The 26458-nt window shown below is 41.3% G+C and overlaps 1 protein-coding gene across 1 annotated transcript in view; it reads right to left on the reverse strand.

Moving 5' to 3' along the window:
• RNF43 (ring finger protein 43) overlaps nt 1-25513 on the reverse strand; it is a 118851-nt gene extending 93338 nt beyond the window's left edge. The window contains exon 1 of the mRNA XM_039507581.1: nt 24923-25513. Coding sequence (XP_039363515.1) covers nt 24923-25153 — 231 coding nt within the window. The 5' untranslated portion in view covers nt 25154-25513. The remainder of the gene's footprint in view (nt 1-24922) is intronic.
• Between the last annotated feature and the right edge of the window lie 945 nt (nt 25514-26458).

Below are 26458 nucleotides of genomic sequence, written 5' to 3' on the forward strand. Positions count from 1 at the left end.
CCCAGGGGCTTTAAGCCATCTTTGTTCCCCCTGATTCTGGGTTATTCCAGGAGTTGGTGTGGCCCCCAATGGAAATTGGGGAGCTCTGCAGGGCTTTCTAAGTTACAGAAGATGATCCCTGGCTGCCTGTTGTTACAGCACTGCCTAAAATCTCCGTAGTGCCATGTGCTGTGTCCCCACCCACCCCTATACAGCTCTCCCTACGCCAAAGCATGTTATGCAGTTCTCCCCCACCAACTAAGGGGATTTTATGGTCCCTTTATGGTGCCACTGCACAGCATACAGGGCCAGGCTAGGGGGAGAGAACGCCTTCCCTTGACATCTGTGTACCTGAGCAACCTCTTTGGTGAGGCATGCTTGGCTGTATTCATCAGCCCACAGTTCTCCCTGTATCCCAGTTTCAAGCATGCTGAGACCTGGCCCAGGAGTTCTTTGCTTTTGCCCACAGCCCAGGGGGTTGAAGCCAATTGCACTGGAACATCTTTGTTTTCCACCCCTTACATCCTAACCCAGACTCTTTGTTTTAACGGTATCTCACTGGCACCGCAGATACAGCCGGCACACAGCACAAGCCCTGCGCCTCTCCATCACTTTTTCTATCCATGCTGTGTAGCTCATCCTCATCTGCAGTGACAGTCCACTTCTGAGAATCCTCTTGCGATGTGTCTGTTTTGTCCACTAGACCATAATTTTTGTCACTCATTATGACTTCATCATGGGCCCAGTTCTCTCTGGCAGCACAAAGCAACCATAGAGGCACCATATGCATCTGTATCACCTGATAAAATTGTTTCTATGCCAACCCTCTCCTGGCCAAGAAAAAAATCAGGGTGTCACAGTGCCCCTGCACTCAAGCGATCAATACCACAACAGCCCCTTTCACCTTTGGTCGCTGGTGCATACAGCAAATCAGGGCAGCTTCAAGCTACTCTACTTCCTGCCAGAAACCAGCACAGCAGCCAGATGGCCCGGGATTGTATACTGAATGCTTTGCAGTTGTTGCTGAGGAGCAGTCCCTAGTTCTTGCTTGTTCCCGTCACTCCTGGAATTTATGTACAGACTCTTCAGTACATTAATACTCTTCAGCTTCTCTTTCAGAACTCCAGTTGCTGCCTTGCTTTGTAGGTTGGACCTACACAACAGCCTATTTGTGTCTGTGTGTGTAGGTTAGAGGCAGGTGGGTTCAGCTGAAGCAGTTCAGGACTTTGAGGGAGCGAAGCAGGATATGTAAGGGATTGGCTCAGCACTGTTAAGGACCGGAGAGAGGAAGGGGACATGCAAAGAGAGGACAGAAAAGGCCTGATTAGAGCATGACAGAAACGGAATAAAGTGCAGGGCCTGGAGAAGCATGGAGGAGAAACGGTGTTTTGGGTAATAGGCGCAAGACTCTGGGGAGTTTCCCTGGGGAAGGATTGAGTAAGAGTCAGAGCTCATGATATCTAGGGCTCAGGAACGTGGTTACTGGTGCGAAAGGACAGCAAGGGGAAACTGGGTAGATGGCATGCTGTTTGCATGTGAAATTCAACCATAACAAAAACAAGAGGAAACATGTTGCTTGCTTAATACTTTTATTAACATTCGCAGAGATTAGGAGCTAGAGACATCTGATCAGTGTCTTATTCTATACCAGCATACCTGATTCTAACCCTGCCTCTATGCCTGGCCCTGGGCTAGTCACTGACGTCAACATTTTTCAATCCACATTAGATAGTCAAAGGCAATGCAGAACACCCACAGCTCCCACTGCTTGCTCAGCACTTCTGAAAATCAAACCACTCTTTTAGATTCCAAATGTAGATCTAAGTGCTTGACTTTACACTCCGATGGTTGACATTTGTCTGTAAATTTTTTGTGCTTCAAATTCTGCACCTGTAAAATGGGCATAACACCTACAAGCCTATCACACAGACATGCTGTGAAAATCAATAAGACAGCTTGCTCACTTGACTTGCCAATGTTGGGCAGGATTGGGGCTTATATAAAAGCTAGCTGGTTGAAGTCTGTTCAGATAAGAGTGAGATGATACTGCTGCTCTTTCCTCTCATTGTTTCCCCGTACCCAGCAGTATCCTAAATTCTGTACATTGGCAAGTCATGTGAGAATGTAAATTCTGTAACTGAAGTCAACATAACTTAGGTCGACTTACAGCAGTGTCTACACTGCGTTATGTTGATGGGAGATGCTCTCCTGCCGACTTACCTTCCGCCTCTTAGGGAGGTGGAGTACAGACATCGACAGTAGAGTGCTCTGCCATTGACTTAGCTTGTCTTCACCAGACCTGCTAAATCAACACCACTGCATCGATTACAGCAGTGCTGATTTAGCCAGAAAATAGACAAACCCGAAGTCTCCAGTCCTTAGGATTGCCATCAAAACACTGCACATGTGCAATGAATGTAACCAATACAGTGATATCTGCTGCAGTCTTCAGACAGCCTGAAATAATAGCTCTGAGACCTATGAAGTGTCCTTATTCATTTCAAGGGATGATCATGCTAAAGTCTAATGATGATAATTCAGAAGGGCAGTACTGTTCATTCTTCCATTCCTGGTCAAAGCAAGAAAGAAAGGACAGGGAAGATGATATGATGAGGCTCTCTCAGGAGCTGAATCTCACTCTGACATTTCAAGTAGGAGTTTGTTTTATGGGCAGTGCTCTAGGGAAGTCTACTTCTTTTCTACCCAGTTTGAACACAGCAAAAATGGACAGGCTTCTCTAGAGCTGGGTGAACCAGAACGGCAATACTGGGCCAGACCAAAGGTCCATCTAGCCCAATATCCTGTCTTCCGACACTGGCCAATGCCAGGTGCCCCAGAGGGAATGAACAGAACAAGTAAGTCTCAAGTGATCCATCCCTTGTCACCCATTCCCAGCTTCTGGCAAACAGAGATGAGGGACACCATCCCTGCCCATCCTGGCTAATAGCCATTGATGGACCTATCCTCCATGAACTTATCTAGTTCTTTTTTGAACTCCGTTATAATCTTGGCCTTCACAACATCTTCTCACACAGAGTTCCACAGGTTGACTGTGCATTGTGTGAAGAAATACTTCCTTTTGTTTGCCTTAAACCTGCTGCCCATTAATTTCATTTGGTGACCCCTAGTTCTTGTGTTATGAGAAGGATAAATAACACTTCCTTATTTACTTTCTCTACACCAGTCATGATTTTAGAAACCTCTATCATATCCCCCCCCTTTGTCGTCTCTTTTCCAAGCTGAAAAGTCCCAGTCTTATTAATCTCTCCTCATATGGCAGCCATTCCATACCACTAGTTATTTTTGTTGTCCTTTTCTGAACCCTTTCCAGTTCCAATGTATCTTTTTTTAAGATGGAGCGACCACATCTGCATGCAGTATTCAAGATGTGGGTGTACCATAGATTTATATGGAGGCAATATGAAATTTTATGTCTTATTATCTACCCCTTTCTTAATGATTCCCAAGATTCTGTTCATGTTTTTGACTGCCGCTGCACAGTGAGCGGATGTTTTCAAAGAACTATCCACAATGACTCCAAGATCTCTTTCTTGAGTGGTAACAGCTAATTTAGACCCCAGCATTTTATATATATAGTTGGGATTATGTTTTCCAATGTGCATTACTTTGCATTTATCAACACTGAAGTTCATCTGCCATTTTTTTGCCCAGTCACCTAGTTTTGTGAGATCCCTTTGTAGCTCTTCGCAGTCTGCCTGGGACTTAACTATCTTGAGTAGTTTTCTATCATCTGCAAATTTTGCCACCTCACTGTTCCTTTTTCCAGATCATTTATGAATATGTTAAATAGGACTGAGCCCAGTACAGACCCCTGGTGAACACTATTTATCTCTCTCCATTCTGAAGACTGACCCTTTATTCCTACCCTTTGTTTCCTATCTTTTAACCAGTTACCAATCCATGAGAGGACCTTCCCTCTTATCCCATGACAGTTTACTTTGCTAAAGAGCCTTTAGTGAGGGAACTTGTCAAAGGCTTTCTGAAAATCTAAGTACGTTGTATCCACTGGATCCCCCTTGTCCACATGCTTGTTGACCCCCTCAAAGAATTCTAGTAGATTGGTGAGGAATGATTTTCCTTTACAAAAAACATAAAATCATAGAATATCAGGGTTGGAAGGAGCTCAAGAGGTCATCTAGTCCCACCCCCTGCTCAAAGCAGGACCAATCCCCAACTAAATCATCCCAGCCAGGGCTTTGTCAAGCCTGACCTTAAAAACCTCTAAGGAAGGAGATTCCACCACCTCCCTAGGTAACCCATTCCAGTGCTTCACCACCTTCCTAGTGAAAAAGTTTTTTCCTAATATCCAACCTAAACCTCTCCCACTGCAACTTGAGACCATTACTCCTTGTTCTGTTGACTCTTCCCCAACAAATTATGTTCATCTATGTGTTTTACAATTTTGTTCTTTACTATAGTTTCAACCAGTTTGCCCGGTACTTAAGTCAGGTTTACCGGCCTATAATTGCCAGAATCACCTCTGGAGCCTGTTTTAAAAATTCGCATTACATTAGCTAGCCTCCAGTTATTTGGTAAAGAAAGTGATTTAAATGATTGGTTACAAACTACAGTTGGTAGTTCTGCAACTTCACATTTGGGTTCCTTCAGAACTCTTGGGTGAATACCATCTGGTCCTAGTGACTTATTACTGTTCAGTTTATCAATTTGTTCCAAACCTCCTCTAATGACACCTCAATCTGGGACCGTTCCTTAGATTTATTGTCCTTGAGTGCTCCTTTAGTATCTTGATCGTCCAGAGGCCCCACTGGTTGTTTACTTCCTGCTTCTGATGTATTTAAAAAAAATTTGCTATTACTTTTTGAGACTTTGGCTAGCTGTTCTTCAAATTCTTTTTTGGCCTTCCTAATTATATGTTTACACTTCATTTCCTAGAGTTGATGCTCCTTTCTATTTTTCTCAACAGGCTTTAACTTCCACTTTTTAAAGGATGCCTTTTTGCCTCTCACTGCTTCTTTTACTTTGCTGTTTAGCCATGGTGGCACTTCTCTGGTTCTCTTACTATGTTTTTAAATTTGGGGTATACATTTAAGTTGAGCTTCTATTATGGTGTCTTTAAAAAGTTTCCATGCAGCTTTCAGGGATTTCACTTTTTGCGCTGTACCTTTTAATTTCTGTTTAACTAAATTCCTCATTTTTGTGTAGTCCCCCTTTCTGAAATTAAATGCTATAGTATTGGACTGCTGTGGTGTTTTCCCCACCACAGGGATGTTAAATTTAATTATATTATGGTCACTATTACCAAGCGGTCCAGCTATATTCACTTCTTGGACCAGATCCTGTGCTGCACTTAGGACTAAATCAAAAATTGCCTCTCCTCTTGTGGGTTCCAGGCCTAGCTGCTTCAAGAAGCAGCCATTTAAGGTGTCAAGAAATCATGGTGGTATGAAATTTAAGATATCATGGATCTCAATGTGTCAGATGGGTATTTGCACAACTTACTGCAAAATGTGACTATACCACATCCTCCACATCACAGCACATGGTAGAAGGACAAAGACGATTCTGCTGATGCAGCCATTGTTTCCTACAAGCAACTAGGGAGGAGTTGCTCTCAAGGGATGGCCCAGGTGCTTCAGGCACAACAAGATGAACAGCTGTTCAGAATCTGATTGTGAATATTCACAGAATGGGTAATGTAGTATTCACCCAGCTCTGGTCTTCTCAGCAGAATATAATCATTAAAATGGAAAACTGAGATGCTGTAGTCTACAATTACCAAACTAAATGTAGAAGTCAATGAAATGGGGATGTTTAGATTGCTTCTCTAGATCTACCACTACAAGATAAAAACTTCCTCAAAAGTTCAGTATAACCATTATTATCAGTTCTCAAAGAAAGTAAATCACTGCTGATACAGTCAGCAGATGACAGGGATGGGTGAAGTGATAAAAGTTGAAGACAGGGCACAGATCCTGAGTAATCTCTGGTAAACTGGATGTGACAGGTTGGATCACAGAAACCGCCTTGGAGCTGCCACCCAATGTGCCCAGACTACTTCTACCCCTGCTTTCCCTGCCAGCTCAGGATTCCAGCACCCTGTCTTGCTGAGCCAGACACACCCGTCTGCTCCAACACAGACCCAGGGGCTGAATTACTTGCCCCAAAGCTGCAGGTTTACCTGAAAGCAGCTCACAGAAGTGTTCCTGTCTTTAACACTCAGATGCCCAACTCCCAGTGGGGTCTAAACCCAAATAAATCCATTTTACCCTGTATAAAGCTTACACAGGGTAAACTCATAAATTGTTCGCCCTCTATAACACTGATAGAGAGAGATGCACAGCTGTTTGCTCCCCCAGGTATTAATACATACTCTGAGTTAATTAATAATAAAAAGTGATTTTATTAAATACAGAAAGTAGGATTTAAGTGGTTCCAAGTAGTAATAGACAGAACAAAGTAAGTCACCAAGCAAAATAAAATAAAATGCGCAAATCTATGTCTAATCAAACTGAATGCAGATAATCTCACCCTCAGAGATACTTCAGTAAGTAAGACCCCACGCCTTCATTCCTCCCAGCCTGACTCACAGGAAGGCTGCCTGCAAACAGAACCATCCAGTCAATTGTCCTGGTTGATGGGAGCCATTAAGATTCCAAACCACCATTAATGGCCCACACTTTGCATAATTACAATAGGCCCTCAGAGTTATATCATATTTCTAGTTTCAGATACAAGAGTGATACCTTTATACAAATAGGATGACCACACTCAGTAGACAATACGCTTTGTAATGATACCTTACACGAGACCTTTTGCATGAAGCATAGTCCAGTTACATTATATTCACTTATCAATTTTTTATAAAATCATATAGACTGCACCGTCACACTGGACACAAACAAACATGCATTTTAGTACGGCCAAATGCAAAGTCCTATATATAGGAACGAAGACTGTAAACCACACATTTGTATAACTGTAGTGCATAGTAGGACCTGTAGTCATGGACCACGATCTCATTGTCCTAGGCACTATACAAACATGGAACAAAACCAGTATCTGCCCCAAAGAACTGCCAATCCAATATAAAGCAAGAGATAACAGAGGGATACAGACAGACCAAGTGGGGAGTACAAGGAAACAGTGAGACTGTATTGGTCAGCATGACAGGTCAGTGCTTTCTCTACACTGGCGCGATGGGGAATTTTTTTCTTGGAAAGAAGGGACTATGCAAAGGATTTGGAGTCATGGTGGATAAACAACTGAATATGCACTCTCAGTGTGATACCATGGCCAAAAGGACCAATGTAATCCTTTGATGTAACAATGGGAGACTATCAAGTAGGATGAGAATATAGGTCATATAAACTCTACATGGCACCATTATTAGAATATTGTGTTCAGTGCTTGTGTCCACACTTCAGAAAGGATGTGGAAAAACTGAGAGAATTCAGAGAAAAGCCACAAGAACTGAGGACTGGAATGTATTAATTGTAAATCAGGAATGTCGGAACAATCTCTTGGGCTACAGTAGACTCTAAATCTTTACCAAATGATTGGAGGAGAATGAAACTTTTTCATTTAAACAAGTAAGTCTGTAGCCATTTCCCTTGTGAAAAGTCTTCAAAATGGAAAATGATCGCTAGTATTAGTCATGCCATTTTTCCTTTTAAAAAAATCTTTTCAGCAGCTGACATTTGCCAAGGTGACAACTGACTTTATGGTCCACAGATGATCAGAGAATTTTTTAAAACTTGCCTTAAGGTCTGGTAGACTTTTATAACGGGACAGAATGGGGCAAGGATTGGACCTTCCCACCACGATACACACACACAACCACCAAATTCATGCATAATCCCCCTTGATTCCCTCTCAAATCTGGGTTAATGCACTCATGTCTGCAGAACTCTCAAACCACACAAGGACTCTTGTGGTGGCTATATGTTCCACATTGGCTCTACTGGACTTTCTAAGCCCTGCATAGACTTTGCAATCTCTCTGCCCCCAATTCACAAAAACTCCATTACCAAACATACATACACAACTTCACTGATCACACAACTGCATGTCCCATCCACCCAAAGCCATGGTAATACACTTATTCCTGCATGGTTTATTAATTTGGAAATGCACAATTCAAATTCCCCAAAGTGTAACTCTGCTTCTGACAGACATGAATCTGCCTTCCCTTGCGGGTGCATTGGGTGGCATGGTCACATATACAGAGTAAGAATTGCTTCAGGGACTTCCCCACATTTTCTAGCCTTGGATTTCTTTTCATTTAACTGAATATTCCCAGAGTTGCCAATGTTTGTTTCTTTAGAACGCCACTTTACTTTTATGTTTTGTTCATAGATACCAAGATTTTAAGGCCCAAAGAGCCATTACGATAATCTTTTCTAAACTCCTGTGTAACACAGAGAATTTTACTATTTGATTTTTGCATTAAGCCTACAATGTCTGGTTGAAGTACAGCACATCTTTCAGAAAGACAGCCAAATTTGATTTAAAGATTTCAAATGACGGAGAATCCACCACATCCAGAACTAAATTGTTCCAGTGGTTAATCATACTCGTTTAAAACGTGCACTTTATTTCTAATCTGAATTTGTCTAGTTTCAGCTTCCTGCCATTATTCTGCCTTTGTTTGCTAGATTAAAGAGCCCTCTACTAACAGAAATCTTTTCCTTGTGTAAATTCTTGCAGATCAAGTCACTTAACCATCTCTTTCTTAAACTAACTAGATTATGCTTCTTTAGTCTCACGGTAACAGATTTTCCAGACTTTGGAAATGGTTCAGAAAAGAGCTACAATGATTCAGTTTTTCAACATTCTTTTTAAAGTGTTGATATCAGAACCGGACACAGTATCCAGTAATGGCCTCATTTAATGCCATTTATAGTGGTAATAACACCTCCCTACTTTTTGCCTGATATTCACCTGCTTATACATGCAAAGATCATGATAGTTCTTTGAGCTACCATACTGCACTAGGAATTCACAATCACTTGATTATCCACCAGGATGCCTAAGTGTTTTTAAGTCACTACTTTCCAAAATACATATCTATCATGTGTTTCCTGCATGTTATTGACATAAATTTATAATTTTAATTACCTTAAACACAATTCTGTCTGGAAATTAAAGCCACTCATTTGTGCATGGACATGGAAATGCAGCTCTTTTGTGGTCTCCTAAACTCTACATAGTTCTCAAACAGCGAATTATACATTTTGGATGTGGGATTGGTTTTGGTTGGCTGATAAAAGTGAGACCACAGAATACAGCCACAGATGAAGAATTTAAACATAATACTGGGCTAATCTGGGTAGAGAAAATGCCAAGTAGAATTTTAAATGAATGAGAAAATTCTGGACACTTACACAGTATGGAATATTTGATGTTTTTTCTGGAAAGGCTGACAAATAATTCAAAGTCGACCTTCCAGAGCATTCAGAAAGTTACATTCTGTCTTCCGTCACTCTTCCCCCATTTCCTGTTTCCCTAAGATTTGTGACTCATGTCAAGTTCTACAGGGGCAGAGAAAGTCCAAGTTCACTCTACTCTGATAAGATTGCGGGGTTCAGCAGTACTGTGTAGATCAGTGGTTCTCAACCTATTTACCATCGTGGCCCAGCTCTCTATGTGTTATGTGGACCACATCCACATAACATATATACTACCTGCACATCTACAAAAAAAAATAAGGTTTAGTATTTGTTATATGACAGCATATGATTCAAATCGACATAGTACTTTTCATTTCAATACTGGCAAATGTCTACCAAGAGCATTTTAAATTAGCAAAATAAAATCATTAACTGTTAAAATGAATTAATTTACAGTAAGGGTGGCATGGCATGGTGTATTGCCACCTTCACTTCTATGCTGCTGCTGGTGGCATAGCTGGGCTGAGCACCCAGAGAGCACAGCTATGGAGCCTGCCTGCAAAGATGGGGCACACCCATCCCCAGCCAGGCACTGTTCTTTATGTACCCAGGCCCTCCCACCCAGGGACTGACATCCAGCCAGGGAATACCCCCCATCACCCAATGCCCGCCCCCAGGACAGTCCCCCAGCATCCAGACCATCCCCCAACATTGGGCTGGCACACGGGATGCCCTGCAGAGGCAGGATGACAGAACAAGAAGCAGTGGTCTCAAGTTGCAGTGCGGGAGGTTAGATTGGATATTAGGAAACACTATTTCAGTAGGAGGGAGGTGAAACACTGGAATGGGTTCTCTAGGGAGGTGGTGGAACCTCCATCCTTAGGGGTTTTTAAGGCCTGGCTTGACAAAGCCCTGGCTGGGATGATTTAGTTGTTGTTGGTTCTGCTTTGAGCAGGGGGTTGGACTAGATACCTCCTGAGGTCTCTTCCATCCCTGATATTCTATGATTCTATGATGTCCTGTACAGGGCAGAAAACCCCTCCCCCAGGACTGCCCTCTCCTGCACTCAACAGGGTGGTGGTGATTCAGTACCCTGGCTTCCTGCCAATGCCACTGGGCCTGATCCTGCGGGGGTGGTGGTGCTGGGGCTGGATCCAATCCTGCACCACCCCCTTCACTGCACCTCCCCGCCAACTCTGCGTCCAGGGCAGGTGTCTCTCCCACCCCGCTCTAGTTATGGCCCGGAGGATCTCACATGAGCCGCAGCTTTGTGTTGATTAGGCCACAAGTGGCCCGCGGGCTGAGAACCAATGATGTAGATATTACCAACAATGTTTAGTATTATTACTTCCATAGAATTACTATCATTTGCTGAGCATGGTGTGTTCAGTGCTGCACTGTACCACAGAGAGAACATGGTCCCTACTCCCTGAAGCTTAAAATCTATTTTAAAAACTCCAAAATATATACCATGATGCACACACAAAATGCCAGGTGACTAGACAATGGATTTACAGGTGTGCATTTTAAGGAAGAGTTTAAAAGAGGAGAGCATAGAAGCCTGCAGCACCAGCACTGGAAGGGGTTCCATTATTTAACTGTTCAGTTTCCAGGTCTGATAACCAGTTTCCAGGTCTGATAACCAGCAGTGTGAAAGTTTACTTTCTCTTGAAATATAAGCATATAACCAAGCATATATAAGCATATAAGCAAGTTTCAGGGTATTTTTTGCTGTCTTGGTCAAATGTAAGCCGAATGATAAGTGAGATGTGAGATCACTTAATAAAGATTATTTAATATTGCCTTGACATTTGATGAGGTATTAGTTTATTTCCTTTTCCTCCCTATTCTCTTCTCCAGACTTAGACAAATAGGCAGACTGAAGCAATAAGGTATATACATACACTTCATCATTTCCATCTTCAGCAAATGACTGATAAAAGGTTAGTTATCTCATATTTCTCTGGGTGATTTCCCCAAGAGATCTTATGATTAATTTTTAGGCATGAATTTCTGATTCAGGTTGTAGTCCCAGAATTATAGGGATCACTATACTGCACCTTAAATGTGGGTTATTTGGCTTTCTTCCAGATCCTTAAGATATCTGATAAGAATAGGGCTGGCCTGTTGGGATCAACATCTGTCCCTATTTCCTAGTTCAAAACCCCATAAAGCAATGTAAGTGAGCTACTGATGGTTGTGCACAACACCACACTAAGTAAAGGACCGATGCTGTCTATCTACTCACCATACTATTAGATTTCCTTCTCTATCTTACCATATAACAAGTCTTCCAAAATCCTTATTCAGCCCCAGTGCTCATCATCCCTACACTGCTTCATTATTTGGTTATTTTGCTCTTTATAGGAAAAGATGAAGCACAAACTGTAGCAGTTACACAGTCCTAAGAACAATTTGCAACTTGTAGCACAAATAGCCAAAGCTCTTTCTACAAGCGTCAGACTGCCCTGCCTCTTGCCCCAGTGACCGAGGGCTGTAAATTTAGATTCTAGTATCTAAAGGGATTGGTTTACTTCATACATCTGATCTCTTACTTGCCTATCATTGTTCTTCTTCTTCCTTTACAGAAAATGGATAGGCTGAGAAAGGCCAGATCCCAGATGAGAAAGGTCCCTCACCTACCTTTGATGCCTCACTGGATTTCAATTGGGACAAGAGAATTCTAAAACTTGAATTTTAACGTTCACGTATAGCTCCCAATTTCTTGGGAAGCATTGTTATGCTCTAACAGACAAATAAATTCTTTGGGTCAAAGATTTTATGTGAACAACAGTTATTTAATGGGTTTCTGCCATGCTTATGTCTATCTTTCCAAACCAGAATACAAGACTGGTGTGATTTTGCACCAGCCCTTAGTCTATTTTTCCACACATGGATTTGATTGAATAGTGGAGGATTGAGGTAAATAGAAGGAGGGGACTTGAACACTTGGAATGAAGGAATTCACTCTCATATCTGGGGGAACAGAAGACCTCAAATTGCCTCCTCTATCACTGATTACTTCACATACTTCTCTTATCCAAACTAAATAATCCTACAGTTAACTCGAAGTCTGTCTCTGTCTAAATATTTAAGTTGTTCCCTCCAATGTACAATTTTGTACACTTTTCAACACTGATTGAGCTGTCTTTGTACTGGCTTTGTAACCAACCTACCTAGGTCCTCTTAGTTTTTCTGATGTTTTAGCTCTCCTTCCCCTTCTGTTATACAGGAGGCCAGGTTCTCTGGCTGGTGTTATACATGAGATAAGATGAGATGATCACAGTGGCCCCTTCTGGCCTTGGAATTGATGAATCTTATCGTGGTTTTTGCCTTTACTTGCAGCCTATTGCTGGAGCCAGAAATACTAGACTGGAGAGACTATTGGTCCATTGTGGTATCGTGATTACTTTTACTAATTAGACTGTAAGCAATGATGTGTTCAGTGCTTAGAGCACAACGTGGCCCCAATCCTGACTGAGCCCTCTAGGTACTACCATAATACAAATGATACGTTTCTTCCCTCTTCTCATCTCACAGATCCAGCTCCTTCCTATCCTCTTTTTGCAGTTTCATAGTCACACTTAGCTCCTTCCCTTCAACACTCATCACTTTTGCTCAGCCCTGTTCAGTTATTTACCTGCAACACTTTCTTGTTCCTTTGAACGTTATTCATGAAGCATCAATATCACTATTTGCACACAAGCACCTCACACGGAAAACATCCCTCCACTTCAATCCTCTTGTTCAGAGATAATCCTGACTTCCATGAACTAAGTTTGGAGTCTGAGAGTAAAAGTATTTTTTTGTATCCAAGTCCATAATGACATGAATGGGCTCATTCCTTTCCAACAGCTTTAGGACAGGAATTTCCTACTGCCATCCCAGCTGCATATTTTCTGATTGCTCACTTCCTTATCACCTTTCCAGGACTAGAACAGGCTTTAGTTCACATACAAATCATCAAAGATACTTGGAGCACTAAGGATTTTGTAATGAATTTAGCCATTACAAAATCCTCACTTCTCATCCCTGTGTGGCGCCCTTCTGAGCCCACCAGGAAAGTGATGTTTGGGGCATGACCTCGAAGAAGAGTTTAAGACTAAATAAACATGTCAGCTTGGTAAAAAAAACTCATTGGTACTCAACTCTTGACTCAGACCAATGCACAAAGGAAAGTGTGGGATCCTTAACATCGCCTCTGGAGACAAACTTGCATTTTTAATGCGTGATTTGTTTCTCATGTAACTGGCGATAGTGTGTGGGCTACACCCTTACTGTATCTACATTCAGATACTTACATTCTGGGCCGCAGACGCAAAAATATCAGATGATTCCTGACTTGCACTTATTTTGTGACTCATAAATGCATTAGATTCTACCTGAAGTTGACCTCCATTCTGCTGCTGATACACACACCTTGGGACTTTTTGCATCAATCCCTGCTGGAAATAATTTCACATCCCTCTCCAGGGATTAGGACTTTGTTACAGATTAACTACCAGAAAAAGTAATCTAAACTCTTACAGTCTGGGAGATTCCTTAAAATGCAATGCTAGTCTGTCTACTGTTTTGCTTTTTAAAAAACCCAATTGATTCTAGGCTATTGTATAGTTATACCAAGTTTCATGGTAGTGAAAACTACAGTTAAGGCTGCAACATAATTAATTATATATCTCTACTTTCATTCACACATCACTTTCTCCTATTTAGGTTGATTTTTTTTTTGTTTCAACCCAAAGGAAAGGGATTTTTCAGGAAAGTTTGAATAAAATCTTATAAACACTTTTTGAGTCATAAAAGTGGGTAAACTAAATGTATATTATTTATTTATAAACAGCACAGTTACAAATAATTTTGTATAAAAGTATACTCAGCTTACTTTACAACTTCAAACTTTGCAGGTGGCTAGATCTTAAATAGTTTCTTTGCTACTTTGGAAAACTTGAATAACTAAAAATTATAACAGATAAATTATACTTGATTCAAAATTGGATTTCGTACATACTGTTTATGAAATTTCTATCAAATTTCCAGTAACAGTCATCAGCACATGGGAATTGCCACAATGGATCAGACCCATGGTCCATCTAGTTCAATATCCTGTCTCTGACAGTGGCCAGCCTCAGATGTTTCCCAGGAAGGTGCAAGAAACCCCACAAGAGGCAGATGAAGGATAATCTGTCCCCTTGCAGGGCTCATCCCTATTCCTAGTAGAGATCAGCTGAAACCCTGAAGCAGGAGGTTTTTTATCATTATCATAACAACTCTGGAAATAGTTGTTATTCAGATAAATATCCCAACCCATTTTGAAGCTTGTTAAACTATTGACTTCAGTGACATCATGTGGCAAAGAGTTCCACAGCTTAATTACATGTTGCGAGAAAAAGTATTTCCTTTAATCAGTTTTGAATTTATAACCTTTCAGTTTCATTGAATGTCTCCTTGTTCATGTGTTATAGGACAGAGAGAACAAAGACTCCTGATTTATCCTGGTGATACATATGGCAATTTCTTGTCATATCCTTGGGATACGTTACTGAATTAAGTTTTAGTATCTTTGGGGTCCATTGTATTAAATAAATGTATTATTGTGGGCACACAATAAGGGACCTGCACAGTCTGACAATCTCTGGTTAGGAAAGAGAGAGATGTGGGTCTTTGCCCAAGAGAGGTGATGGCTGAGGAGCTGGGAGCCTGGAGTGGATGCCCTGAGGGACTATGATAGGAGAAATACAAGTGCAGTTCCTCTGAACTATAACAATCTTCTCTAAACTATTATTTTACATACTTTTATCACGTCCTCCTTTCTCTCCTTTCTAAAGATAATCCAATCATATCACAGTTTTTAAAAGTCTCTAATTGCCTTTTCCTGAACCTCCTATAATTCTGCAATATCCTTTCTGAGAGTGCTGCATATAGTATTTTAGGTGTGACCACATCATTACTTATATAATGGTATTATGTTGTCTTTTGTATTTTCCATCCCATTCCTGTGTTTGCTTTTTTGACGATAATTGCATATTGAGTAAAAATTTTCATTGAGTTGGTCAGTGATGAGATGATAGCTAATTTAGAACCCTGTAAGGTGTAGGACTAGTTCAAATTCCCGCCCTGCAATGTGCATTACTTTGCATTTATCAACATAGAATTTTTGGGTGCTTAAAATGTTGCAGTGGCATCGCTGTTAGGCTTCAGTGTAGAGAATACCTATGCCAACAGGAGAGGTTCTCACACTGGCATAGGTAATGCACCTCCCCAAGAGGCAATAGTAGGTTGACCTAGCACTGTCTACACTGGGACGTAGGTCAGTTTAACAATGCCACTCTGGGGTGTGGATTTTTCACACTCCTGACCGACATAGTGAAACTGACCTAATTTTCTAATGTAGACCAGGACTAATCTACCATTATTTTGCCCATTCACCTACCTTGGTTAGGGTTAGGTCTACTCTTCAAAGTTGTACTGGCATAGCTACGTCAACCAGGGATGTGAAAAACCACACCCTTGACTGACACAGCTATGGTGACAAAACCCCCAGTGTAGACACAGCTATTGATGAAAGTGCCTGTTGATGTAGCTAATGTCATGCAGGGAGGTGTTATCCCTAAACTGACAGAAAAACATCTGCTGGTGCAGGCTGAATCTACACTAGGGGGCCATGTGGTGTAGATTCCACAATGTAGACATAGCCTAGGTCTCTCTAAAGTGCCTCACAGTCCTTTCTAGTTTTGACTAACTTAAATAATCTTATGTCATCCTGCATAGTTCACTCCTGTTTTCAGATTAATATATCAAACACCCGATCTAATACAGAACCTGGAAGCACACCACTTTAGCCATGATGAAAATGAACTATTTAATTCCACTCTTTGCTTTTTATCCCTGAAATAGACCCAGGCCAGTTGGGAACAGCAGAGTAGTCCTATTTGGCATCCAGGAAGTGGGCGCCCACTGCTAAAGGACTCCCCCCAGCCTAAGGGGAGGATCCACAGGTCTGGGATACCAACTAATTACGGGGGACAACAAATGAAAAAAACAGGACCGGGAGTGAGGTCAGAGGGCTAAATGAAGGGAACCTGATGGGGACACCGAGCAGAGAACCCCGGACAGCGCCCACTGCTCCTCGAAGGCGTCAAGGGAGCCAGTGGACGCTGCCCAGAGGAACTCTGCCCGGATGCGTGAATGGACAGAGGAGCGGAAATAGGCCCCACAGTCACAGGAAATCCCGTCGGCCAACCTCCTCTCCCTGGTTTTGTAGATGGCTAGTTTGGCCAGGGCCAAGAGGAGGTTGACAAGGAGATCCCGCGACTTTGTGGGGCCACAGATGGGGAGTGCATAGATGAACAGGTGAGGGGGAAAGTGCAACCAAAAACGCAAGAGGAGAGCCAAGAGGAGCCGGAACAGCAGAGTAGTCCTATTAGTATCCAGGAAGTGGGCGGGCGAAGCCCGCCCACTGCTAAAGGACCTCCCCCCAGCCTAAGGAGAGGATCCACAGGTCCGGGACACTAACTAAGTACGTGGGACAACTAATGAAAAAAACAGGAGCGGGAGTGAGGTCACAGGGCTAAACGAAGGGAACCAGATGGGGACACCGAGCAGAGAACCCCGGACAACGCCCACTGCTCCTCGAAGGCGTCAAGGGAGCCAGTGGACGCCGCCCAGAGGAACTCCGCCCGGATGCGTGAATGGACGGAGGAGCGGAAATAGGCCCCACAGTCGCAGGAAATCCCGTCGGCCAACCTCCTCTCCCTGGTTTTATAGATGGCCAGTTTGGCCAGGACTAAGAGGAGGTTGACAAGGAGATCCCGCGACTTTGTGGGGCCACGGATGGGGAGTGCATAGATGAACAGGTGAGGGGAAAAGTGCAACCAAAAACGCAAGAGGAGAGCCAAGAGGAGCCGGAACAGCAGAGTAGTAGAAGGGAGATATACTGGCCACTGGATTAGCAGTTTTGTGTTCCCTGAGTGACCAGAGCAGGGGCTGCTCCAGGCTAATGAGAACACCTGACTCTAATTAACCTGCTAAGAGTCAGGGTGAGGCTGTTAAGCACCTGACTCTAATTAAGGCCCCTCTGATACTATAAAAGGGCTCACTCCAGTCAGGCCAAGGGAAGCCAGGGAGCCAGAGGAGAGGAAGTGTGTGTGAGCGAGGAACTGGGAGCAAGAGGCGTGCAAGAAGCTGAGAGTGAGTAGGCATCCTGCTGGAGGACTGAGAAGTACAAGCGTTATCAGACATCAGGAGGAAGGTCCAGTGGTGAGGACAAAGAAGGTATTGGGAGGAGGCCGTGGGGAAGTAGCCCAGGGAGTTGTAGCTGTTGCGCAACTGTACCAGGAGGCACTCTAGACAGCTGCAGTCCACAGGGCCCTGGGCTGGAACCCGGAGTAGAGGGTGGGTCTGGGGTTCCCCCCCAAACCTCCCAACTCCTGATCAAACACAGGAGGAATTGACCTGGACTGTGGCTTCTACCAGAGGGGAAGGTCTCTGGGTTGTTTCCTGACCCACAGGGTGAATCTGTGAGGTGAGCAAATCCGCCAATAAGCGCAGGACCCACCAAGGTAGAGGAGGAACTTTGTCACAGTCCCATTGCCATTTTTTGTATCTACCTCATGACTACTTAGTTTCTTTAGTAGCCTCTTGTTAAGAACTTTTGACAAAGGGCTTTGGAAGTCTATATAAATGTCAACCAGTTCTCCTTTATCCACTACTTTATCCACACATTCAATTAATTCTAATAGATTAATGGGATATCATTTTCCTTTGCAGAAACCATAATGATTAGTCCCTATCATACCATAATCTTCCAGGTGTTTTATTATTTATTATTCTATTTTTAATTATCATTTCAACCAATTTACCATGTGCAGATGTAATGCTTATTGGTCAGTAATTCCCCCAATCAGCCCTAAAGTCTTTTTAAAATACAGGTAAAGCATTTTTCATCCTGCAATAGTCCAGTACAATAGATGTTTTTAACAAGTTCTTATTTTTGCTAAAAGCTCAGCCACTTCATACCGGAGCTCTTTCATAACTTTTGGATCTATCATCTGGGCTTTGTTCAATCATCATTTTGTTCCAGCATCTCTCTCAATCTCTGGTAGTACCTCTTTTTAATACCAAAAAAAGAGCAGGTACCTCCCCCAAATCTTCTGCAGTGAAGACTGATGCAAAGAAATCATTTAGTTTCTGAGCAATTTCGTTATCATTAATTGCTCCCTTCAACTTCTGATGATCCAGCAGACCGAAATTCTTTTGCAGTTTTCCTGTTTCTGATATAGTTAAAAAATGTCTTTTTGCATTTTTTATTTAGTGCTTTGAGCAATTTGTTCCTTGAAATTCATCTCAGCCCTCTGAACTTCCCTCTTATATATTGCTTACTGTAATTTATGTTCCTGCATATTGGCATAACTAGGGTTGCTGTTATACATTTTGAAAAATCTCTTTGGCTCAGGTAACCTCTTGAACCTTGCCAACAGAGGGTAAGACTAAACAGGAAAAAACGCCCCGCAGCAATGAGTCTCAGAGCCCAGGTCAATGGACTCAGGCTCGCAGGGCTCATGCTTCAGGGCTAAAAACAGCAGTGTAGATGTTCAGGCTCAAGATGGAGCCTGGGTTCTAAAACTTGAACATCTACACTGCTATTTTATGCCCCACAGCACAAGACCCATGAGCTAAGACCCAGGCTCTAAGAAGACTCACTGCTGTGGATTTTTTTTTTCTGCGTAGATGTACCCACAGTCATATTTACTTTCTCGTTCTCCTTTTTGTTCAGCCTTCTGTGATTCTACTTTTAGTTTAAGTAGCATCCATGTCACATCCAAGGACTTTTTTCTTTACCTTTTTCCTTCAAGGTCTTTTTGACTAGACTTTATTGAAGTCTCTCTTTCTAAAGTTTAGTGTCACCATGTCCTTTTTTGATACTTTGCTTAGGATGTTGAACCTATACCAGGGTCACTATTAGTGGCTCAACTACTGTTAATTCTTGAATTGGATCTTGTATGTTACTTACTTTAGACTACGGCCATGTCTACAATAGTGAGTTTACAGAGGCACAACTGTACCAATGCAGCTGTGCCGCTGTAAGATCACTCGTAGCCATTCTATGCCGACGGAAGAATTATGTCTCCTGTCGACATAATTAAACCACCTACATCGAGTGGCATTGGCAGGAGAGGGTCTCCTGCAAACATAGCGCAGTCCACACTGGTGCATCTGCTGGTGTAACTTATGTTGCTCAGAGGGGTGGTTTTTTTCACATCCCTGAATGACATAAATTATACCGACAAAAGTGTTCGTGTAGACATAGCCTAAGCTCCTCTTGTGTGCTCTAGATAGACCTAGATGTTCCAAGAAGCAATCAACATTTAAGTGTCAAGAAATTGTTTCTTTGAACTTCATTCCATTGTACCATACGACCTGTTTATATGTGGGTAGTGGAAGTCACCCCTTATCATAATTTTGTTAGACTTTGCTGCCTCTGATTTCTCTCAACATTGTGCACTCCATATCCTTTTGTTGATCCTGAGATCAACCATATAGTCCTATTAATATATTTACATTTTTAAAGTTTGGGATTTGTATCTATATACATTTAACTGAGTTCACTCAGAACTATCATCTCCCAACTGCACTATCAACTCCAATACTGGGAACCCTCTCCATTTCTAAACTTTGTAATCTGGGGCTAATGTTGGATTCTGTTCATCTGTGGATAACTTGCTACACTGGTTAATTAATCTCACTGTTAAATTCAACCTTACTTGTAATCTGAATTGATCTAGTTTCAGCTTCCAGCCATTGGATCTTATTTAGTATTGCTAATTCTAGGTGTTCAAAAATCATGAGTCAGACCCCCAAATCATGTCATTGATTTAAAATTAAGGTTTTTTTTAATAAAAAGTTGAGTTTTTTCTTTGCCTTCTGAGCCTTTAGGATGTTTTGCTTTATGTTTTCAGGTTTTTCTCTGCAACCATCAGAACTAGAAGCATATTTTATTTTTGTTATTTATTTTTTTTTTAAAGAACTGAGTTTCTCATGCTATCTCCTGATTCTAGCAACTGTGATTTTAAGAAAAACACCAAATATTGTGAGACTTGTAGTCAAATCACAAGAGTTGCTAACACTGACATCTTTGTCTGCTAAATTACAAGAGCTTGCAACTATCAGAAATCTTCCCATGTTGGTTTCTACAGACTATGATCAATCACCTCTTAACTGTCTCTTGGATAAAATTATAGCTATAATTTGAGTTTCTTAAAGGTCTCACTATCTGGCAGGTTTTTCAGACCTTGGATCTCTCTCTCTCTCTCTTTTTTTTTAACCCTTTCTAATCTATCAACATTCTTTTTAAAATGTAGACACCAGAACTGGATACAGAATTCTTAATACTGATCTCATTAATATCATATACAAAGGCAATACCATGTTTCTACTTCTACATGAGTTTGAACAGTTATACATCCCAAAAATAAATTATAATTAATGTTTAATTTTTAATTCTGAACCCCATGCACATATGCATTTCAATACAATCTTTAGTTATGTGATCACATATTTCCTCAAATAAGTTTCATTATCCCTAAATCTCTAATGGAAGAAGGCAGAGTCAATCTGAAGTATGGCTCTATCCCTTTTTTTCTGGGAAATCTGATATTTCTATTTTTTTCAAACACTACAAGTGAAACTAAATGATTTACCCAACATCTAATGGAGATTGGGGCATGGATGAAAAAGCAAACTGGCTGAGACTCAAGTCAGCATAGGGACAGATAATTACAAAATAGAGAAAAGGAGAAGTAGTGATAGGAATGTTATTAGTAACCACAATTGAGGCAGTTCATCTGCCAAACATTTCTAAGGTTTGAAATTGGGGGCCATTTTGGATCTCAGATGCTTCTGGATCTCCAATTAGCAGCAAAGGTCAAAAGTGCTTTTTATAATGTGCTTATCTAGAAGGTTGTGTCCTTTCCTTTTTAATGTAGGGATACTTCCTGCAATTATCCAGACTTTTTCATATCAAAGATAGATTACAGCAAGGTGCTTTACATGGGGCTGCACCCTGACACTGTTTGAACATTGCAGCTAGTGTAGAATACTGCTGCTCACTTACTAAGCAATGGTTCATGCTGAGAGCATATTATTTCCATTTGAAGTATAAGGTGTTGGTTTTGACCTATATAATGTCTTAAGTGGTCCTGTGTATTTGAGAGATTATTCTCTCTTTGTGACATATTACCTCTGGAGTGCCAGAGCTAACTGTCCCCTGGTTTAGACTGGAGGGGGCTGATGGCAGGGACTTCTTAGTGAGGGATCCTTTGCTTTGGAATTATCTCAATCCCCTATACCCTCCCTAGTCACAGGAGCCTGGATTTGGTGACCTTTGGGACATGCTGCAAAATTCAGTGTTTTCCCAGGCTTTTTCTGGTATAAACAGAAAGGATGTTTCGGAGGGGGCGGGGGGAATGGGACTGAATTTGGTCTGAGTTTGGGAGGGTTTTATTTATGAAGTCATATTTATAAAGTCTGATACATTAGGATTAATGTTGATTTTTAAACATTTTAATGCACCTAAAGAATATGATATATACATTGAAAATAAAAAAAATATTCTGATAGTGATATTTACATGTTTGGTGACACTAAATTCCTTATATAATAAATTGGCTCTGTAACAGTAATTATTTTGGTCAATCTAAGTGTACCCTAGATAGAGAATTTTCTTTTAACGTATGAGGCCTAATTTTGCAGCCCTTGGCCCCTTATACATGAGGAATCCTACAGCAGTGAAAGGCAATACCTATGGAAGAAAGGGCTGTAGGATATGCCCATAAGTGATTAACATTTTACTACATTAATTCTGAAGCCGGATTCTTGTATCATTGTATTAACAATTTATATTTTCCAATATTTTGTTTTCAGCATGTAGCTCTCTAGTTAACTTCATTTATCCATAAAAGGCTGTTATATAGCCTTTAGCTTTATTAGAAGAACTAAAAATCTTCACAAAGGACTGTTCAGACATTTTTCTCTTCAGTGGTAACACTGATAGTTTATGTACAGTTGTGTTTAGGACGACTGACTGGTTGTACATTACTGATTTTGAAATGTAACCATGTCATCACAACTTTAGATCTAAACTTGAAGGGTGTTTTTAAAAAAACAAAAACAAAAAAAACAGCTTTTCTCGTTAGCTGATAGAAATATAATGTTGTGTTTAGTATCTAAATCATATATAAGGACTTGAACCTGTAGATACTTGCACACATGCTTAACTTTATTCACATGAGTAGTCCTATTGATGCCAAAGTTAAGCACATGCAGGACAGGGATGTTATTAATACAAGGACAGTAAGATATTCCAATATACTATAATTAAGATGTATTTCCCTGTTTAAATGTAAACCCATATATAGGCCATCCTATTAGTTTCTTATATTTGAGTTACTTAAACCCTTTTCATTGTGTACTTTGAGGAAATAAAGTGAATTTGCTCTTACTCTTACAACAAGCTACAACTGTGTATCTAGATTTCAACTCTTTCAATGGGATCTATGTGCACACAGGGGCCTTACCACATGGATCCTACAGCAGGATCCGACCAACTTTTTTTAAAAATGGCACTGTATTGTATTACCTGAGTATCAGTATGTTATAACATAATTAAAGATATTATACATACACACACGAGGTCAGAGCTAAAATTGACTATGCTTTTCTGGCCATTGCCTGGCGTGGTATAAACATCCTGTAAATGAAGATAGTCTCTGACCCCATAAATTTAATCTTAGGCCCTAATCCAGAAACCAGCTACACGTGCATGGACCTTTGCAAACCAGTGAAATACCACTGACTTCAGTGGGACTCTAAGATTGGGAAATGTCCACCTGTACAAAGCTAGTTACAGAATCAGGGCCTAAAATCAGACACACAATACAGTTCAGTATATGTTTACATACATTAGATACATTAAATAAGATTAGTGAGAGTTTCTCCAATCTTTTCATTTTGTGGACATTTTTATTCTCCCATAGATTTAACACTCCAATCTACCAATGTTTAGTTCTCGAAATAGTTCATTCTATGGTGCCTTAGAATGGGTTCAGCTTCCTTCTAATAGTAAAAGGATAACAATTTGAAAAACTGCATTAGGTTAAAATGTTCAAACTTCCATGCAACATGGGATATCCTCTTTTTTTTTTTAAACCTGTCAATATTCTATATTTTGTGGGTGAACATCTGAAGACCTGTATGCTCAAATGCAGCACTTATATACTGTACAACTGTAGATTTTGGTATGGCATGAATATTGACTTCATGGGTGTTGCTTGAGGACAGAACTCGTCCTCAAGTATATTTGTCGAGGATAATGGGAATATAGTTTAATATAATAATACTTTGAACTGGGACTGAAAGTGCTAGAGCAGAGCAAATTGCTTTACAAACCTGAATTAAGCTTCAAAATGCCTCAGTGCCTCTATCTTGTATTACTGTCCATTTCCGATTTGTTAGCAGAGGACCATATATTGCAAGACTGGCTCAAAGATCTTTCTGTTCTCCCACTGTTATATACAATTTAATGTTTTAGTTACTGAAAAGAGTCAGTGTCACATTTGGAAAGTCACCACAGGGAACCACCTTTCAGAATTAAATACAACTTCAAAATTGAAATTAATAAAAACTCTCTCTCTTCATGAGCTTTGTAGTATCTGATTCTTGAACATGGACCTCAGTCGTGTGTGAGAGACACACAAGGCAAGTCACTGACAGACAAGATGGCACATGAAGGTACTCCAGTAGCACACTATGTGCTGCTACAATGAACCGAACTCTACAGATACATTATGTGAGCAATCAGCCTGCTCACTGACCAGCACAATTGTGCTTCTGTCACAGCCTCGGCTGCTATAATCTGTTCAGAGGCTCTCCTCTCTCTTTGGATGAAGATGTTAGAAACAGATATTGATTACACTTATAACAGGTAAGGTACTGACGCTGTGGGAACCTGCGAACTGAGGATAATTTGCCTCCTTAGCTGAGCCAACACTCAGATCCTGGATCGATAATTATGGAGGGCAGAATCCACCTGTATCCCTCAGCTCCATTAGAAATATAGAAGTAAGGGGAGAGGTAGGGGAATCTTTCAGGATTTCAGCAGAAAGCCCATCCTCTTTGAGTGGTGTTTGCCCAACATGGAAAGTAGCTCACCAGACTTTGTATTGTATCACCAACTATGACAGAAAGTAATAAACCCCATAGGAGCAACTGAACATGTCCATACATTCAGCATTAGGACACTAGCAGCATTAGTATACAACTGCAGTTGATGACAGGACGAAAAACAGTTAGAAAAGAAATTATCTTAAGAGACACAGTGTGAAAGGTTAAAGAGCAGTAGGATACTATACTATACTACAAAGCAAACAGGTGGGCATGGTTCCTCTGGTTACAAATGTACACTTGGGAAATAAAAACAATTCCACTGCACTAGGGGCAGTAAGGGGGCGGGGTGGGGGGGGGATACGGCACTAGGAGCATAAGGCCAATGGAATGGGACAGAATAAAGTTTCTCTTACCTGCAGCAATTTTCCTTCTGCTGGAGTAACCTCAGCAACATTAGCAAACACTCCTTCCAATGTGATTGGCTCCACTTTTAAGGGAATCACCCTAATAATAGCCTTCTGTGCTGCTGACCTCTCTGACTCCACTGCCAGTGCCAGCCCAGTATGGCCAAGTCCAACCTGCAGTGTAGCCACTAGCAGCCAAGGCCAGAGGACAGCCAGCTGCAGCTGGGGGCCAGCACTCATGCTACCAGCTGCAGCAGTGCACTTCGGCCACACATATCGCTCAGGAATGCGTCCTCACCCCACCAGCAGGTTCCAACAGTTGACAGAGCTGGTTAAGTATAGGGCTTTTGTGTGTTTCCAGTCAGTGGGGCATATGGGAAGGAGGGGAGAGGGGCTCAGTAACCTACAGCCCCTTACTCCTGGCACTCCTTATAGGGTTCCTCTTCTGTTTCTCACCATAAAGGTTTCTCTTCCTTGGTGCCACGTGCCCAAAGGCCTGTGGAGCCTTAACAAAATTAAAAACAAAACACCAACAATCTAAATCAAGCGTTTCTCCTTCTCCTCCAATGGATAAATCCAGAAAGATCAATATAAACTGAACAAACGGGCATTAAAAAAACCCAGCCAGGGCATACAACAATACTATGTAGCATTTCAGTCCTGCCTGAGCTAATCACAAAGCGAGTCTCTGCCATGCAAGAAGTGTCTCTACAGCTCCTGCCCTTTCAGGAGTACATTTCAGGATGATCAGCAGGTCGAACACATCAATCTTAGATGCGCTTGGCCTTTTCTCCAGCTAGTTATCTTCTCCACATATCTCATTCCCAAAAGCACAAGCTCTTCCGATTTAACGTTAATTACAAGTATCAGTGTCCTCCATCAACTCCACATATTAAAGAATAATGTTGGAGGAGAGTGGATATTCCCCTTCGATAATTACAGCAGTATTTTTAAAGTTCAGTATAAATAATAAGTGTTTGCTTTTGGGCTGTCCTCCAAATTTATTTGATCCCTGACATCCCTGTTCTGTTAGAAATGCCTCTCACTTGGGCTCAGGGATCAAGATTTATTCTCCTGGTTCAGCATAAGGATAGGAAATCACTAGTAATCTGTGTTTGGAGTCTGTTTTAAAGCACATATCTTCTGATCTTCAGTTCCCAAAATTCATTAGATGAACAAGAGGCTTCTCAACCTATTTTCAAATTCCCAGGAGGTAAAAAGGCCCCCAAAACATTTTAAAAGTTTAGGCACAGGCTTTGAGAAAAAAGTTACCAACATGTCCTTGTTTTATGCTATTCCTGTGCACGGTCAGGAACTGCTGTAATTGCTTTCAAGCACATGTTAATACAATCGTAAATAAAAGCACCACAAAAAAAAAATCCAGACAGGCTACCCAAAGGTCACACAAAAAGTACTGAAGAGTCTTCATAATTGTAGACCCGATAGAGAAATTCAGCAACTAAAATGACTTGGGACACTGATCATTCTCCTGAGAAGGGAGATATGGATTTTTAAGAGAGATCTGCAAACCTGCTGAGTAGTCTG

This window comes from Mauremys reevesii, linkage group 20, assembly GCF_016161935.1.
Source record: "Mauremys reevesii isolate NIE-2019 linkage group 20, ASM1616193v1, whole genome shotgun sequence".
Taxonomy (NCBI): domain Eukaryota; kingdom Metazoa; phylum Chordata; order Testudines; family Geoemydidae; genus Mauremys; species Mauremys reevesii.